This window comes from Stegodyphus dumicola, chromosome 10 (genome assembly GCF_044657685.1).
Source record: "Stegodyphus dumicola isolate Sdum_Otavi_A_Nest chromosome 10, ASM4465768v1".
NCBI lineage: Eukaryota > Metazoa > Arthropoda > Arachnida > Araneae > Eresidae > Stegodyphus > Stegodyphus dumicola.
In genome coordinates, this window is record NC_140777.1 from 139,890,073 (window position 1) to 139,910,666 (window position 20,594).

At 31.8% G+C, this 20,594-nt stretch overlaps 1 protein-coding gene across 5 annotated transcripts in view; it reads left to right on the forward strand.

Annotated features, from left to right (window-relative positions):
• Positions 1-20,594, forward strand: part of LOC118204729 (ATP-binding cassette sub-family C member 10) — a 142,321-nt gene that overhangs the window by 108,710 nt on the left and 13,017 nt on the right. For all 5 annotated transcript variants that reach the window (XM_085825606.1, XM_085825602.1, XM_085825607.1 and 2 more), the window contains 3 exons: positions 3,878-4,038; positions 4,276-4,529; positions 12,500-12,743. In XM_085825606.1, the coding sequence (XP_085681732.1) occupies positions 3,878-4,038; positions 4,276-4,529; positions 12,500-12,743 (659 nt within the window). The remainder of the gene's footprint in view (positions 1-3,877; positions 4,039-4,275; positions 4,530-12,499; positions 12,744-20,594) is intronic.

The window sequence follows — 20,594 nt, forward strand, 5'->3', positions numbered from 1 at the left end:
AAAATGCTGTAAAAATATGAAATAATAGGAAGAAATAGTGTAGCGAGCTTGCTAAAAAGTTACCAGGAGCTGTAGCTCCATGAAATAGTTCAACGCAGTATTACTAAAATATTAACATAGTAGAAATTTTTTAAAAAATTATTAACATGGAAAAATGAAAAAACAGCTTACACACGAAATAAAACTGTTAAAATCAATGTTAGAAAACATGTGAATGCATGAATAAACTAATCTGATCGTTGAGATATGTGAAAACTTAATATAAGTAAAAATTAAAATAGATCGACGGAACAAGTTAAAACAAAATAAAATTAAAAAATAATTAAAACATAAATTGCAAAAATTATAATTAAAACATAAATTGCAAAATTACAAAAATTATAAAAATTACAAAGCGGAAAATGGTAATTTAGCCCAATTGGACCCTCAACCAGGCTTTTCAAGGGAAAAATAGTTGAATGTCGAACCAGGCCAAATACCATTACGCGTTTTGCCGAAACAGACAATAGAAGCTCTCGTTTGACAAAAAAATTTTTTAAAAATATGAATTGTCCCAAAAAAATCTTTTTGGAGCTTCAATTCTCTGTTCCAATTTCCCAACGCGTCTGCAGAAAAACACATTAAGGTGTAAGAAAAAGTAAATGCAACTCCGAGCAAAACAAAATTAAAATCAAAATAAAATAGCGGTCTGCTATTAGTCAAAAATTACAATAACGTACGGGCTGGTCCTGCTAGCTTAAAGAAGAATAAAACCTTTATAAAGATTATGGTACTGTAATCAAATTAAAATGAAATTAAACACGCATGAAAACAACTTCCATGGGTCTTGTTAGGACCAAGAAAAAGAATTTAAGAAATACATAAAACAAAACAAATAAAACAAAAGAAACTTAAAAAACAGACCTGTAGCCGTGCCGACCTCTGGATCGCGAAACAGATTTGAAAAGGGCGTAATCCCCTCCATGTCCTACTAAGCCATCCCTCTCGTCGTGTGACGTAGGCGGGTGAAACAATGCTATTCCGTATCGGCCAATGCGATTAGATTGTAATTTTGGCGGGAACTCTTATCCCCCCCCTTTGCTAAAGAGGGTTTGAGAGACTCGAAAAGACATGGAAAGAATTCAAAATGGCGTCAGTCAAGTTGTTAGAAGAACAAAACAACTTCAAAAAGGTGAAAATGGCTAATCCAGCTAAGATTACTTATCTTGGACACAAAAGAAAGAGTAAAATGGAAAAAAGTCATTTGTTAATAAAAGTCGTCGTTCTTCAAGCTAGAGGGCAGTCAAGCTACAATGAAAAATGAAAAGGCCCGATTTGTTAATAATAATAGAATTTGGCCATCTAAGTAATTCAAAACTATTAAAACTATAGTATTAAAGTATAGTGCCAAAATCTTTGGAGGAAAGAAAATGTAGTGACGAGAATAATCTGTACATTTTTACATTAGATTATCTGAATCAGCCATCCACTTTATACCGTCCCATTGGGCTTTAAGTATAAAATTTCATTATCCAAAACAAATTATCTAAAAATTGGTAAGGCTAATGCCAGCTTTTTATTAAGGTATTTTTAGTTATTTTATGAGGAATTTGGTTATTTTTCAAAATTGTGACGAAGTAAAGTACAGTCAAAAGTCGTTAATTCGGACACCCATAATCCGGAATGATCTATAATCCGGACCTCAAAGCTACAAACTTTCTGCGCATGTGTAGCGTTGACGCATGCGCGTAAGACCTTTACGGCTGCGAATATGCGTGTGCAAAATGCATTTACGCATGCGCATTTAATGTATAAAGGACGGTATAAGCTAAGCTAAAATTATCTAATTCAGTTAATATTGCAGATTGCGTTGTTCCGTAATCTTCGAATTCAATCCGGCTTATTATTTTTTGCAGACTGTTAGAGCAATTTTATAAAAGTAAGCTTGAACTTTCGATTATGCCAAATAGAATTTCCAATATATATTTACTAATATGTAAAGGATCTACCAAAGCGAAAGTATGTGTCGAAGTCCATTAAACAAAAGTGAAATTGCTGCAAAAAATGACCTAACCATTCCGAAATCTGTTTATCAATTTCACACTGCTTTGGGGGAACGGGGCATGAATTGGAAGTTGATTTGTCAGCACTATCGGTATCTTCAGGGCAGATGTTTTCAACGGTGGCACCCAATAAATTCGAAGTTGATCAGTCAGCACTATCCTTATCTTCAGGGCAGATGTTTTCATTTTATTTGGCTTATAATTTCCTTAATGTATTCATCTCGATGTATTCCGACTTTGATTTAAATCAAATTCCTCGTCATTATAATTTGCTTGCGATAGTGAAGAAAGTGACAGAGAGGTTATTGAAAACGAAAAAATTTCGTTTGACAAGTAAGTCGGTATTCTCGACGCAGCAATTACAGGATTTGAACAGTGGAAGTTTGTAACTGAACAAGAAATTATGTCTGTTTATAAAATTAAAGAGAAAGTATTATCACATAAAACGAAGCAAACAACGTACATTGAAAGAAATGTTTAATAACGTAAACAAATAAATATTAAGCTTTTTTTTTGTAAATTTTGATACCCTTTAGATTATAATTGTTCTTTATTTCATAAATTATGGTTTCATATTTATAATTTTATAATTTCTGCATGCCATATTACCAGATTTAAACTGATGATCTATAATTCGGAAAAATCGATAATCCGAAATCGCCGAAGTCCCGGCGAGTCCGGATTAACGACTTTTGACTGTATTTCTTCTTGAAAGTGTTCTGTAGTATTACATATTCTTTTTATTCTAAGTAGCTGTGAAAAAATTGTGTTAATGATGATTCTTTTGAAAATATTAGAATTCCAGTTGGTTAACTTTAGCGTAGAAAAAGTGAATTCTCTCCTCTTGTAAAATAATAAATAAATAATAAAATTGTAATTAATAAAATTGTAATTAATAATATTTAAGTCAAGGTAGACTACATTATTTTGCTTCGTATTTGTACTATTTAGTTTTAAGCAAGTTGGGTAGATATTAGCAGCTTCTATTTTGTTGTGGTTGTTAAAGGCAATGATATTATCAATGTAACGATAGATGTGTTGGTGAAATTTATGTTCTTCTTTACTTAGTGAACGGACAAAGGTCAATTCTTTTGTAAAAAGGAATAATTCACATACAGCACTGGAAAAATTACCTCCCATTGGAATTCCTTGAATTTGTTTAAAGATGCTATTGTTAAATTGAATAAAATTATTGAAAAGCACGCTTGAAAGAAAAAGTTGCCATTTTTCGGTATTTATTATTGTCGAAATCTGTGGAATTATATCCGGTAGAGCAAGTAAACTTGTATATATTTCTTCAAGTGGTAAGGTAGTATAGAGGTTTTTGAAATCGTAGCATTCTATATGGTCTATTTTAAGTGAATTAATTGTCTTGATAACTAGCTTGAAATCATCCAGTTGCAATGTTAGATCCTTAAAATCATAGTTATTAATTAGTCACGTATTAAACGAAGTTTTTTTGCAAAAAGAAAATCTATTTCTTTAAGATAACTTTTGGTACTATTGGCAATGAACCTGAATTTAATAGGGGACTTATGAAATTTTGGTAGCGCATAGAGATTTGCAAATCTGTTATTATATTTCCGGGGATGTATCTTGAGTCTTTTATGTAGTGCGTTAAATTTATTGAGAAGAATTTTAGTGCTGGCAGTAATTTTTTGGTAAGTGCAATTACTATTTAGTTCTTTATGCAGAAGGTTGAAGTAAAACTTTTTTCATATAACACTATAATTGTTGCTGGCTTTGTCAATTTTTGTAATGATAAAATTATCTTGCTATGTATGTTTCTGTATGTGTTTTATAAAGCCATAACATTTCATAATTTTTTATTTCAGGATTAGTTGGACTTGCATTATCCTATGCACTTTCAATTACATCATTGTTGAATGGTTCAATAACAGCATTTACTGAAACTGAGAAAGAAATAGTTAGTGTTGAGAGAGTAATGCAGTATATTGAAATGATACAAACTGAATCAACTGATTACTTTCAAATGGTATAATTAAAGATTATACTATAAATCAAGTAATATATATTTAAAATAATGCAAACTTTAAATCTAACCAAATTTCAATTGGACCGACATTAATTTTAGAGAAGTGATCTATGCATGTTTTAAAATTGATGCCATTCTGTAATTGAATTTCAACTGATTATAAATATAGTGTTTTAAAAATATGATTTTGTTGAACTAACAACAAGACCATAACTCTATTTGCAATTTTGTTTTCAGCCACCTTTTGCATGGCCCGCACATGGTGTGATAACATTTGTGAATGTTAGCTTGTGCTACAGAAATGCTAGTCCATATTCTCTGAAAAATATATCATTTGAAACAAGACCATGTGAAAAATTAGGAATTGTAGGACGAACAGGATCTGGGAAATCTAGTTTAATTCAAGTGCTGAGTAGGATGGTTAATAATTTTGAAGGTGCTGTTTTCATAGATGGTGTAAATATTGCGAATCTTGAACTTAGAAAACTCAGGTGAATGTTTTTCATCATAATTTTTTAAATTTCCAATGTAAATAATATATGTAGGATAATTTAATGCGTAGGAGAGATCGGATACTGTAATAGCTTACAGTCTTAGATGGCTGAGTGGAAAGATGAAAAGATGATGCTGACAAAAATGAATTTTGAAGAAGTCCCAATCTTTATTTTCATGCTTATAAGACCATCTTAATAGACATTTATCCAATCATAATCAAATACAATAACTTTCTATATACACTGGTTTTAAAGGTAAGACGTAAGCATTTAAGCAACGTAAAGCAGTGCGGTTTTGGCAGGGCAGAATTTAGCGAAGGGAGAAATGACATTGTTATTGTGCCAAGAGTATTTATACTAAGTCTGATGCATAAGTACAGCTAATCTGTGATTGGTTAATTTTAGGTTTTTATGCAACATGGAAGGATCTTGAATTTGGGAGAACAGATGAATTTAGGGGAAGAGCACCAAATCTAGAATGGTTCATTTTGAGGTCACCAATTATTTTTAAAGCAGCAATTGCATTTTGTTATATATTACATATATGTAATGAGAGCAGGACTTAAAATGTAGACCATTAATGGCACAGAAACATTAATGACACAGATGGGGAAATATAGTATTGCATTCATTGTAATGAAGCTGACTCTCATTGTAATGAAGCAAACTTAGGTGGTAATGAACAGCACGAATTCTGATGGTGTCAATCCATAATGAATAGGAAACTGGCAGCCAAGGCTTTGATTAATTCTTCTTTTTTATTTCAATAAACTTATTGCGGTCATAAACAACTTGGCACACTACTTGTGTTTGTTTCAAAATGTTTACATTTTCATAGCTTTGCTGTAAGAAGAGAGCATCAGGCAACAGTCCATCTAGCTAAGTGTAGAAAGCAAATACGATAGGTCCAAGATGTAGATTGAGTTAGTTTTGGTTCTCTGTGCATTTTGATTGGATAATTAATACTGCTGTGAAATTATTATTCGCTGTTTTAGTTCCATTTACATCATCAATGTTATATTAGTCATGTGACACGGATTAGTCTCAAAATGATGCAATGCAGAAAGAGATTACTATTTTTACAATAGAGAGGAGAAATAAATTTAATATTAGCATTAAGATGTTATTGCTGATTTACATTGTAATTTATCTTTCACATAGTTTTTTATGCTATATGTTATATATATATATATGTGTGTGTGTGTGTATGTGTAAGATAAAGAATATATAAATCAGCTTTATAATTTAATTTAGTAATAGCTTCATAATTCCTCTTTTTTAATTTGGATATTTCCTCTTTGTATTCTAAAAGTAGTAATAACTTTTATAGCTGCACTATTTCTAGATTAATCTATGTCACATGCTTGCGTAACATTGATCCCATGACTAATTCAGAACCTAAATTCAAAATTTCGAGAACTGAAACCTTTCTAATCTAAACCAAAATCTTTCTCTTGGTGAGCCTTCATATTGGATAATTGTGTAATTAGCTTCTAGCTGTCTCGCTATTCAGACACTGGCATGCTGCTTTTCTTTCTATTGCAATGGTATTCAAAAATGTAAATATTCTTGAATAGGCACAATTAGAGTGACAAGTAAATTGTGGTCACAAATGTCAACTGAAATAAAAATGAAGATTTAATCTTACTCGGCTGCCACACTTTGCTGTTCATTATGGATTCAACATTTTAGCATTCTATGCAGTCGGAATTCTTCCTGTTCAGTATGGATCTATGTTCTACACCATCAACATTTTCTACATCCTTTTCTATTTTTTTCATTACACACATATATGTATGTAAGGTGTAATAAAATATGATAGCTGTGCTAAGAAATGATTGCTGACTGCAAAATTGACTATTCTAGATTTTATGTTCTCCCCCCTAAGTTTATCTGTTCTCCCAAATTCGAGATCTTTCCAAATTACACAACACTGCTTGAAAAGAGAACTAAAAATTAACCAATCACAGCTTAGCTGTACATATGCATCTGCCTAGTATAAATACTGCTTTGCGAGCAGTTATATCACTTCTTAACTTCTCCTGCCATGCAAAACCTCTGTTGCTATGCTTACTTATCTAAGATGATGTTGTACTTTAAAACTCGTGTACGGTACAAATTATTGTATTCAACTATGATTGAAAAGTATGTTGTCTACAAAGAAATGATGTGATGTGTGTAAAAACAAAGATGGTGATTCTTCAAATTCAGTTTTGTTGGCTTAGTCTTCATGCCTTCACACTCAGCCATGACTACTGCCGGAAGTTAAACTATGCAGTTTTCAAGCAGCACATTAAATTATCATATGTATATATATATATATATATATATATATATATTGAGTTTAATTTATGTAAATTGTAAAAGTTGCAATGTTCAAACTATTTGTTTTATGAAAAAGTTTATGAGAAAATGTTGCTATAGCATATTGTTCAGAAATGTTGCTAGCTAGATAGAAAATTGCAGGATAGTTTCCTGCAGCCTGAAACCTCAATGGAAAATTTAATTCAGCTCTTCAAATCATTGTTTTGTGATAAATCCAAGATAATGTGAAAGAAGTGAATCATCAAATTAGTTTTTTCAGTGTTTAAAAAATAACAGATCATTCTTCTGCCGTGGTGTTTTGCAAGTGCTTCAAAAGAATAATCACACATAGTGTTTACAGATTGAAAGTAATCTCTCGATAAATTGAGAAGTTCGAATGCCTAGTAAAAAGGAAATCATCAGTGAATTACCGTTTAGGGATTCAGCATTACAGCGGGTTCAAGGTCGATCCGAGTTAGTGTTTGCAAGTATGTGCGACAGAAAATTACTATTTGCACTTCCGCTTTTGCAACAGCTCAAAAATTATTACATTCGTGTGAAGCTAGCTCCGGAACTAAATTATTTAATGTGCTGCGGATTCTATAGTTTTCATTTCAACTTTGGTTAAAATTTCTGCAATTTGTTTTGAGAAAATCTGAAATTCTTGTTCATTAATGTTTCTAATTTTTCATTATTATTATTAATTAAGTAACAAATTTTAAGCTATTTAAATTACTCATAGGGAAGGATATGAAGATAAGTTTTTATGTTTTTGAAATTTTGTTGAGAATTTCGAATACTAATTTTATAATTATTCTAAAAATGAAGTTGGTATAAAAAATAAGTGAAATTATTACAGATACGTAATATGAAATTATGGTAAATGCATGTTACAATTTATGGCTTATTGTGTGTTAAGTATAGTATGATGAGGGTGTACTGGTTCCTTCAACAGAGGCCTGTAATTACCTCTGTACAGTTGTTCCTTTTACCCTCTTCATGCAAGATAATGTTGGAGGCTCTCATTTTATGAGTAATTTTTTTATATTGTAATTTTTTTATATTATTATTATATTTTTTATTATGGAATGTATTAGTGCAGTTCTCAAAGGCCAGTTACCTTAATGCAAGGAACGGAGGCCTTTTCAAGTAACTGCCTAGGCACCCTGGGCCACCAGTGCATAGAACACACTGGTTAGCTCAAGAGGACAGCCCTATTGATGGATATGTTTGTTTAGAAGTATTGCGAGGCTTCCAGTTTGGTAAAATACAGGAATTGTAAATGAAAAATGATAACGGTGAAACCATAATTTCTGAAGCTTACTCCTATTATTATATGGTATTAAAATATAATTTATCAATATGAAAATTAATATCATAAATATTTATGTGCATTACATTTAATTATAAGTAATGATTATGTAAAAGTTTATTTTGTGATATTCTGCGATAACAAGAACCTTCCCTGAAGAACTATGATTATGTGAACTCTCAAACAAAAAGACTTTTGGACCGAGATGCTGAAAAATTCAATAGGACTCTAAAAATTAAAAATTTATTTAAAAAAAATTGATATTTATAAATTATACTTTACAGGACAAAAATTTTATGATTTATTTTTATTTTTTTTTTTTTTTTTAACATTTGCTAGTGCTTTAACTCTTTCTCTTTAAAAAGGCTTCTCTGTCGCTACGCCTTTTTCTTTTTGAAGGGGGGAAATATGTAAGATAAAAATGTATGAATCAGAATTATAATATAACTGTAAACATTAATTCTTCCTCTCTATTCTAAAATCGTAATGACTTATCTGCATTGCGTCATTCAAATTAATCATGCGATCTTATGTAACCGTTAATACCAGATGCCTCTTGACGACCAATCACCGAATTGTAAACCAAAACTTTTCTCTTTGCGTGCTTCCATCTTTCATAACTATGCACTTCAGCTTTTGCTCTCTACCGTGCTAAGATGTAATTTCGCTGGCTTGCTTTCTATCCCAACAATATCAAAAATGTAAATCTTCTGTGGAAAGGCACGACTAGAGTGCCAAGTGATTGTGGCCACAAATATCAATTGGAAATAAAAATGGAATTAAAACTGCCTCGACTGCCAAGTTCTTTAAATACTACGCAATCAAAAATCTTCTTCAATATGGGTCTAATCACGCATACTGCTCCGGCTTTTCCTTGTGCTTTTATTATTACATATATATATATTGAGTTTAATTTATGTAAATTGTAAAAGTTGCAATGTTCAAACTATTTGTTTTATGAAAAAGTTTATGAGAAAATGTTGCTATAGCATATTGTTCAGAAATGTTGCTAGCTAGATAGAAAATTGATAATAACATAGAAAATTGCAAATTGCTATGGTTGTGCATATGAAATAAGTTGTTGACATACAACAGTCAGCTAAATTTTAGTATCAACCATTGCAAAACTAATGTTGTCTGCATTTTTTTATAATATTTTAATATGAAGAAAATAATGCATATTCTGCTTATTCACAAATTCATGAAATGGCAAGTTTGTTTATGAACAGATGTTATGGATGTAAAGGTGGCAAAGTATATGAGGTTGATGAGGGCAGAAAATAGTTCACAGTGCATAGAATCAGATGCGTTTAGCAGTCAAAAAATGGTTCATTTATTCATGACTTCAACTTGACAAACCACATATGGATTCATTTACGGATATTACCTTTTGTTGATTCTTTTAATGGGCCGAAATTTGCATTAAATTAGATAAAGAATGCAAAAATATAAGCATCTTTACAACCTTGCTCAAAGGATATGTATATACTTCTAAATTCTTGCACTACTCAGGAGATTCAATCTCTCTGTTCCACTTGCCTTCTGCCTAATGCTTATACTACCTTCAAAATCTAGATGTTGCTAAAATTAAATTTTTTAAAGTGTAATTATACATTTTGTATGATAGTTTAAATACCCATAGTACAATAAGAGTTTTTAATAAAATTATACATTGCATCACAAGTCATTGTTGTCCAAATATCTAAAATTTAGAATTTCAATATTTGAGCAATGGTGCTTTAAAATTTCTCCATAAGCACGACATTACTGAAACCTAATACTATATGTTGTTCTTTAAAAACTTTCATTTTATGTATTAATTTCTTTAAAAGTTTTCAATAGAATTCATTTTTAAGGAATGTGATATGTAACATCATAACACATAAATGAATGCAAAAGATACAAAGCTAAATTGCATTGAAAATAAAGTTGATATAATATATAGCAATGAAATTTGGAAGGATTAGAATCTATCTCAAAAACAAATTTTGAATCTTTTGATATTAATAGAAAATGTGTTCTTTTCATGTGTACATGTGTCATTTTTCAGTTTCATGCTTTTCAGATGGTGGCTAATAACCTCCTCTATAATTATAATGTTCAATACATTGAGATCTCTAGAAGGAGAACTTTGCTATAAAGCTGTTCTTCCTAAGAGGTGTCCCGTAAATTTTCTAAGGATTCAGGTCAGGAGATTTGGCAGGCCAGCTTATTCACCCAATGTCTTCGCTAATGAGAAATTCATCAACCAGATTTTCTCAGTGTGAAAGTACTTGTTATTTATTAAAAGAAAGTCAAATCCATATGCATCTATAAAGGGCTTTATGTTGGGTTGAAAGATTTTATTTAAGTATCTTTAGGTAAGTATAGATTCTCTATTAGCACATAAAGCACAGAACATTCAATAATTAGACTTCTTCATATGTCTGCACTGTCATAATCATCAAATTCTGTTATGTTCGTAGATATATTTCATATTCTTGACTTGTTCCAGATATAAATACATTTATAATCAGATGTTAAACTGAACCTTTACTTTGCACTGATGCACTCTGGCCTAGGCGCCAACTCTGGTGTACTTAGCACCATTTAGATAGATTTTTAATCATGTCAAGTCAGTGACACATCCATTGCAGCTGCCTGGCAATCAAGCTTCTGTTGTGCTGGACTGTTTGGCCTTATCATGGCTTCCTAGATAAAACTTCAATCTTTAAATTGTTTATAGAAAGCAAAGAATATTTCTCTCAAAACATTCAGCAATCCTGCTGTTTCCATAATTGTTTGATCATCTTCTAAATGACTAACAAATCACCACCTCAAAAATTTTTCTAGATAATACATTAGTGCTATAAAAAATTATTTTTGCTTAACCCTCTGATTTCAATTACAAATTCATAAAAACAAAGAATTTGATTCAAATAAAATTATAAACTGGAAATGGAATAATAAATATATGAAAAAATAGTGCTTGCAGCATTAATATATCACAAAATTTAAGTATCAACATGATAAGTACATTCCTAATATGCTTTCAGGATAACTAGGGAACTCACTATTCATGGATCTCACAGTCAGAGGGTTATTGAATGCTGAAATCAGATTCTGAATTACAGAAGATGCAGAGAAGTGTACTTTTTGCTAAATGTGTGCCATGCTTTTGGATGACATCATGCATAATCATAAAATGCTGATTGATTGGTTGGATTAGATAATTGTCTTTTGTTCATTCTCTATAAATGAGTAATTCAGCTTGATTGGTTACTTCATGAAATTTAACTATTTTAATGTATGTGAAGATTACATGTATGTGACGATTTCATGTATGTGAAGTAACAATTAGTGTTTATTATGTATGCATGCACGTTAAACAAATGTTTGTAAAATAGGATCCCTATATATGTAAGTATAGATACAGATGTATAAAGCCCTCACTGAGAAATTTTTTTTATGAAACTATGCTTTTATTTATTTATTAGCAAAAGAAGATTTTTGCTTTTATAGAGAAAGGTGACAACAGGTGTTTTGTGTAACGATAATTGAAAATTAATATGGCATAAAAGTCAGGCTTAAGGGAGCTTTTGCAGGTATTATTGGAGGACTTAAAGCATAATATTCATAAATTTACTGGAATTGTTTCGAAGGTTTAAATATAAAACCCTTTTCTTCAGCTTCAAAGTAGAGTGTTATATGAAATAGCGTTAAACAAGTTCATCTCATCATGCAAATAATGGGGTTAGGGAAAAATTGGTATAAAATTTGGTAAATAATTTATGTCACCATTTATATTTTAGATCATTCAGATTTTTCTGCATTTCCAATTTTCTGTTTTTTTTTATCAAGAAGGTATCTAATGTCATTTGCATTTTTCTTTTGCGCTCCATAAGAAGTTATGCATAGGGGACAAGGCATCCACAACACTACATCTTGCCTTTGAACTCTTATAAAAATCTGCATCATTTTCAATAAATAAGTCTATAATTTCCATTATGGAAGCTAAACAGGTTTTTAGAAATACCTTTGAAAGTGGATCAAAACTTTTTGGATGCTTTTACTAATAATTGAGAAAATATTTTTAGTAATTCTGGAATAATATGCACATAATATGCACCATTTGAGACATCTCTGTTTTCATCAATGCAGTGCTTTATTTTATCAGCATTCTAATATCTGCATTATCGTTCTGGCTAAATTCTACTTCAAAAATTTGTTAAAATAATAATCATATATTTTTAACTTTTATATGTTTTTATAGTTTTATGTGCTGCACTGGAATCTATTTTATTTTTATTGCTGTGAAATTTAATGTTTGTTGTTTTTATTTATTCCATTTGTAATTAATATATAATTTTAGGTCAAATTTATCTCTTATATCTCAAGATCCTTTCTTATTTTGTGGAAGTATACGTGAAAATTTGGACCCCAATCATTTGCGAAGTGATGCAGAAATATGGAAGGCTTTACTTCATTGTCATATGGAAGAAAAAATTCGTTCCGTAGGTGGCCTGGATGCAGAAATTGAAGAAAGAGGTCAGAACTTTAGTTCTGGTGAAAGACAACTTCTTTGCTTGGCAAGATCATTATTACAGAAAACCAAGGTTAGTGGCATAAGTTACCAGAAATTTAATCCAGAGCATTTTATTGAATAGAAATTTTTGGTACTGTCCCAACCGGTGATTTACCGAATTTTGTTAGTTAATTACTTTTGTAATAGATGGCGCCTTCTCTTTTTTAGTCTATTTTGTTTGTAAAAGCAATGTTGCTTTCACATGCAATTTTTCTGTTGAATTTGAGAAGAGCTCTTAAAATACTCTCTTCGAATGTTTGCTATTAATTTACTCTCGAATAAATTTCACATTTGCATTGCTTTGCAAAGAGCTTTTAAAATGCTGGCTTCGAATCTTTGTTATCAATTCACTCTCAAATAAATTTCAGGTTTTACGAACAGTTGAAATAAGAAGCAAACGAAATAACTGTTACCTTAAGCAGCAACAGTGTTTAATTTATCTCTCTTAAATTCATTATGTGTCTTCTTTCAACACTCTGCTTACAACAAATTGTTTGTAAATATGTTCTAAAACAACTAAATACATATAACTGTACAAAAGTTGGGTGCATTTTGTCTTACCTGTTTCATTCACGCTATATGCGCAAAATTTTTGATATTATCTATTTCTATAACATTTAGGGGTTCATTTTCAGTTATATTAATATCGAGTTGTTGCCTTGTCCATATTACATAGAACAATGGCTGTCAGAGCCTTCTCGGAAGAGAGGTAGGACTTCTATTTTCCTACCCCCAATACTGAGGAAGAGCACCCTGCGGGGGATCCGGGGGTCTCCCACCCCTCTCCTCTCCCACCAATCCACATGAGAGGACTTTCAGCTCACCACATATTTAGAATGCTGCACCGACAATATACATTTACAAACATCCATGTCTTCTCTGGGATTCGAACCCAGGCCCATTGCTACCCTAACCACTATACTGTCTGGGCGACATTAATATCGAGGAATTCATTGAAATATTTAAACCAGCTAATCTAATAAAAAAATTCCTATATTTCATTTTGAATGTGCGATAAAATGGCAGATGAAATAAATGTGTAAAAAAAAAAAACAATTTTAGTTGCACCACTTACCAATCTATAAAGTAGCTACACGGTTAAGTAAGGTAGATCACCTTTTGGGAGAATACCAAATTATTATTACTTACTTATCACCCTTCCTCCTCTTTTTTATCATTTCACAGCCTAGAAGGGATAATTAGCAATGTAATAATTTTTGACGAAAAGGATAGGAAGAATTTATATGGTTAAGATTATTTTATGGGTGCGATGTATTTATTAACTATATTGTGATTAGTTGCAGAATATGTAACCAAATGGTCTTTAGTGCAGTAGCAATGATGCTACAAATTAAAATTCCCAATTTATTCACAGCATAACACTTGTAGAATGAGCATTCATGTGTTATCACTGAAGTGCTGAAATCGGGTAATGTACAGATTATCTTGGTAATCTGCAGAGTAATGTGGCTGACCCATTAAAGTGAAAAAAAAGCAGTTTCATTTCTCACATTACCTACTTAATCAGCCAATTACCTAGATAATATGTACATTACTTATTTATTGAAGTTGAAATAAAAACCTTTCCTCAGAAAATGTTTTTGAATATTAAATTAATACTTGACTAAATAACTCAGGATTACTAGGTACTATTAATTAAAAATATGCAATAAATTCCATAAATATTATATAAAGTTATAAATAATTTCATATAATAATATGTGGATTGTAAATAAAATATAATAGTGGTTGTTGAAGAATGATAGTAGTTATTTACAGATTAATTTAGTGTAGTAATTTGCAGTAAAAAGTACTGTCAATAGTTGAAATATAATGTCATTTAATTTATCTTTCAATATCTAAAGAATCATGTTGGTAGAATCAGGATTGGAATTAGGATCGTTAACTAGAACAGAAAGATTTTTTTGAATGTGAAATGCATCTAGAAAATCTTTCTGTTCTAGTTAACGATCCTAATTCCAATCCATCTTTGCCTTTGGCCTTTAAAAAAAATTATGTTTTAGTTCTGGTTTCATCAACAGATGGCGCCACTAATTTATCTTCTGTTTAGGCTTTCTTATCTTATCTAATCATTATATCCTATCTTGTTCATTTGTGCTTTTGCAGCTGAGGATGGTGGTTCAGTAAAACCATCGAAACTAGTCCTGTGAAAATTTGAAAATATAACGCTGATTTTTGTTGTTTGACTTCTGAATTGGTATTTGTTCAGCATGTTATTGTGTGTTAATTAATAATTAAACAATCAATCATTAGAATAAATCTATATGATCCATAATTTGGCTCAGTGTTGATTTTACTCCTACTGAATAATTTATATCCCTGATGTATGTCAGGGAATGTATGAGTTAGTATGGCAATTCATAATTTATTTTTTTACTTTCATCAGCCCATGACTATCAAGACATCGCAGCTTGATAAATGACTCACACAATGATGTCAAATACTTTTTTTAAGTAATATGAATTGAATACCAAAGAACATAGTAACCTTTTATGTTGGCATTACGCTTACTGTTGATTACAGACTTCAGCTGATTGCATTGCAAAGTGTTGAAAAAAAGAAATTGTAACAGAAATTTCTTTCCATATGCAAAAAATAGATTTTGTAAATGATACTCATAAGCCAAAAGATTATATTTAGTACTGTTTCATTTGAGAATAGCTGATTTATTATTCAGGAAAATCCAGGACTAGAGCTGGTGCAGCCACACAGGGCACCAGAATTTAGGAAAGGCAACATTTTTAGTCTTTAGGAGAAACACCAAGCAACAAAATTAATTAATGGCAAAGTCTCTAGAATTTAGGAAAGGCACCAGGATGCAAAATTTAGGGCTGGCAAAATTTTTGGAATTTAGGGAGCCACTTGGTAGCAGAAATTAGGACCCACAGAGACTGCACCATGCCACAAAATATGTAACACTGCAGTGGCGTAGCAAGCGTAACTGGCGCCCGGGGCAAAATAACTTTTTGGCGCCCCCCCCCACACACAAAAAAAAAACTTTCAGTAATATAATGTATAGAATATATATTTGTAATAAGAAAATAATGCAAATAATAATAAAATGCTGAATCTGCCATAAAATGCTCAAAAATATATAAAGATTAGTCACTACCTAACTGCACTAGCCTTGGATTCGGAAATGCATCTGTGTCGGCGGAAAAATCTGACCTACGATGATCTAGAATTAGTTAAAAAGGTGTTATTTATTTTACATATTTATATAAGTGTTTTTAAAAAGTACAGTTTTTAAACAATTAAAAGTTTAATATACATTATAGATAAACAGATATGTGGCAACTTACCTACTACAACTCAACTCTGCCAGTCTGATAACCCATAGCAACCAAAAACAAAAATAATATTTGTTCCATTCAATTGTTAGAATTGTTTAACGATCTGTCTCAAAAAATTGTACTACCATAATTGGTGACACGCATTTATTACGAATGGCAACCTTCAATGTTGCACAAGTATGGAGTTTATATGTTTAAATTCTGAGCAGCAGTAAGTTATCCAGTGTGATGAGATGCAAGTAAGACATTCACCTGTCATTTCAAGTTTTTTGCCGCATTCCGGTGAGTCAACATATTTCTGTCATAATTTCAGCGGATATATGTATCGTCTGCTGCATTTGAGCCTCCAATTTCTCTGATTTCGAGTACCAAGAAACTGTGTCACTATATACATATTCATTATTTTTCTATACATATTATTATTGTGCATATTTGATTGAGCCAAAGTGGTTGACAACGATGCTGCTTCGCAATTGGCGAGAGTGGCAGTTAAGCCACCGCCTTTTTCTCGCCGAGACCCATCGTTATGGTTCATTCAATTGGATGCGCAGTTGAGTCACATTACTGCCGACGAAACTCAATTGTATACAGGGATCGCTGCGTTAGAATCAGAGGTACTGCAATCAGCTCATGAAATAATTTTGAATCCATCGACGACGGACAATTACAAATCTTTAAAAAAAAATTAATTTCTGTTTATGAAGAATCCGAGACAGTTAAAATCGAACAGCTGTTGCATGATTTACGGTTGGGTGATATGAGGCCTTCTCACTTGCTGTCTAAAATGTCAGATTTAGTCGCCGGTAACCTAACGGATAACATTCTTAAAACATTATGGATGAATAGATTCCCATCTAACATGCAAACTATTTTAGCGGCCAGTAGCGAGCCACTTAAAAATCTTCCCGAAATCGCTGATAAAATTCACGAGATGGCCATTCCAGCGCAAATACACGCAGTGCAGGCTCCTGGTCCAGGTATTGTGGCGTTACAAGCTTATATTGATGATCTGTCCAAACAGGTTGCCCAATTAGTAGTCATCCAAGCTGAACCTTTTCAGCGCAACAGCTCCGCATCACGTGGTCGAAATACACGCTGTAGCCAACTGAGGAAACGTTATCAAAGCCCTCCTCCAAGTCATAATAGTCATAATACAGAGAAGACCCAATCCTCCTAGTCCCATGACCATATGATTATGAAAGGTCGACCCCCTCAAGACCAAAAAAGGAAAGAAGAGAGAAAAAGAAGCTAATTATCTAAAAATAATTGGAGGTTAATTAACGAACTAAAAATAAGGAAGAGACATACAAACAACGAAGCACAACACCAACATTCAAAATCCAAAAACAATGAAAAACTCCACGAGCAAACAGAGTGGCTGAATCTCTCAAGAAATATTCATTCACATGAATTTTCGGAACAGGCACAGGCGGTCCAAAGCCATCGAGGAATTCCCAATTTAAATAACCTGCAGAAGGTCAAACCGAATTCCCTACAGTATTACTTTAATAGCATATTATTTGTAAAATCATAATTCTATTTAAACTATTAATTTATTTTAAAAATTTACTTTAATAGTCCTACTACTATCTGAATTCAAATGTATTAATTATCCTTAATAATCATAGAAAAGAAGCTCCAGGACTGCCAATAACCGAAACTGGAAAAATTTAAGATTGCCATGTATCATATTAAAACCCTAGTAATTACTCCATTAAGAACAGAATATAAGAAAAAATTTTAAAACTTTAAAATTTCAGAACATTTTAAAATCAAAGACTACATATAAAAATTCCATAAAATTTAAAATTTAAAAATCAAAATCCTAAAACTCAAAACCACTAATTTCGATAATTTAAATCTGGTAATCCATCAGGATTCTCAGCATTTGCAAAGCCATATCTATGTAACAATCAACTGCATCTCTTCGAAATACCGCATGTACAAAACATCCACAATGCATTAAATAAAACACTACACAGAAAAATTTCAAAATTTTCGTAGTAAACCTATAAATACTCATAACTGAAAATATAATACATATAATCAAAAGATAAATATACACAATACTAAACAAATATTCCAAATTCAATATTAGAATTGATCAAATCCATTGCACATTGCACATTTAGACGATTTTCAAGTTCCATGACTTATCTCCCAAACATTTCTTTCTCAAATTTTCCAGTAAGGAACAATGATTCAAGAAGTGATCTGCGTTACCAACTTGATAGCAATGACCACACAAGTCTGAATTTTGTAAATTAAATCTCGAAAGGTGCGCGGGAAATCTTCCATGCCCAGTTAAAAACTGGTTTAAATCAATATTACTAATTGGTCGCATACCATTTTGAATTTTAATAGACTTCAAAAGACCCACGCACCTCCCTGATTCATTCCATCTAGTAGTATTCCAAATATCATTATAAAAATTGTTCATGTTAATTAATTTAATTGCATAACTTCTCAAACCAGAAATTTCTGTTTATATTCACAATCATCATTAGTGGTCGCCTCTTTAGCCAGCACGTCGGCCCTTTCATTTCCAACAAAGCCAACATGTGCTTTTATCCAGTGTAAATGAATGCACATATTCTGCATCAAAAATTTCAATAGACATTTAATATCAAATATTAATAAATTAGTAGGACGGGCCGAGGTCAAGGATTGAAGCAAAGACATACAATCAGTATATATATGAATAGAATTAACACAAGTCAAAATTTCCTTAACCCACTGAAGGGCTTTAAGTAAAGCACAGCATTCCGATTGAAATACAGAATTATAATTATTAAGCTTATATTTTTTATTTTCAATTTCAGTTCCATAATGATAAATCACAAATGCTGCACCCAATTTATCATCTTGCCTGGACCCGTCAGCATAAATATCCAATTCTCCGACTATTGGGAGTTTACAATCAAATTCAAAAACACATAAACCAGAAGGATGTACCAAAATATTATTAATTCTTTCAAACATATGCCTTGTAATCAAAATATCTTTATACAATTTAAAATCAAGTCTACCAGTTCTAAACAAAAATTTTTCAAAATATAATTTATATAAAATTGAAAGAGGCGGCGTGCCGGCTAGAACGCAGAGCACCTCAGTTGAGACAGTACGGAAACATCTTGTAATCATTAAGCACCAGCTCCTCTGTATGGCATCGAGTTTGTTCCTCAACCTGACCAATCCCCGGCACTGGATCCCCAGGCACCAATTCCATAGAAAACTCTAGGGATAATTACATTATTCAAAATATCTTTAAGAATGCATGATTTGTTACAAAGTGTCTCACTAGAAAAAGGATCTCCTGTAAAACATTAACATATCATCTGAGAGCTGATGAATTGTTTTAAAATGATCTGCGAAGGTCAACTTGCAATCAATCTTGACTCCCAAATATTTAATAACATCAACAAACTTTATTCTTTTTCCTTGATATCTAAATTGTGGAGCTCTCACTTTGATCCCAGCCCGAGGGAAAATGATTGCAAAAGTTTTTCTAAGTTGAATTCAAGGCCCTCGCCGATTCTCCAGTTTTCCAGTTTTAACATAACATTCTCAAATGATTTCTCGAGTTTTTCCAATGATGCACCATACATCAGAACAGCAAGATCATCTGCATATGCAATAAAGTTAACATCACTGGGGAATTCCAAAATAAGAAATTTGTTTAATATGATAATCCAGAGCAGGGGAGCACTGAAGGAGCCCTGCGGACAACCAATGAAAATCTCTAGTTCTATCTGTGCAGTCTCATCCTTAAAAGCATTAAACAAGATTTTGCGATTGTTAAAATAACTCCTATAACATTGAATCAAATTCCTTGGCAATTTAAGGTTAATCATGGTTTGTAAAATAGAGTTCCAGCACACTGAATCGAATGCAGACGAAACATCCAAGGACAGCAGCACTACGTGATGCGAACTCTTATTGCTTTTAATAAAGTCAATAGTATCATATAATGCATCATATGTAGAACAGCCAGTTGTGAAACCATACTGTCGCCGACTGAGTATCATTCTACTATTCAAGTAAAACTTCAATCTCTCAACCAAGATTCTTTCATACACTTTTCCAAAAACACTCAAAAGTACAATTGGTCTATATCTGTCATTCTGCTTTGGAATTAAAACAACTCGACCGATTTTCCAATTTCTTGGAAACACATAAAATTTAAAACAGTAATTAAAAAGCAATATAAAAATATCCAGATATGTAAAAATTAGAATCTGAACAAATATAGGATTAAAACAGTCCGGGCCCGGAGCGCTTCGACGCCTTATTTGTTCAACTGCACTTCTGATCTCTGCCTCTGTAATTACAGCGTCATCCAATGGGCACTCAGAAAGTCTATCCTCATCTAATGAAATATCCTCAGGAGCTCCCAATTTGAGTGATTGCAAAAGCTTCTGTCTATTGAGTTCAATCAAACTGTCAGCGTGCTGAGGATTATACAGAGCAACAGCACGTCTCACTTTTTCAGAGGCAATTCGATAAAAACCATCATAATAATAAAGATTATTAAGAAAAAATTTCTTCTTAGTTTCAAATTTTGTCTT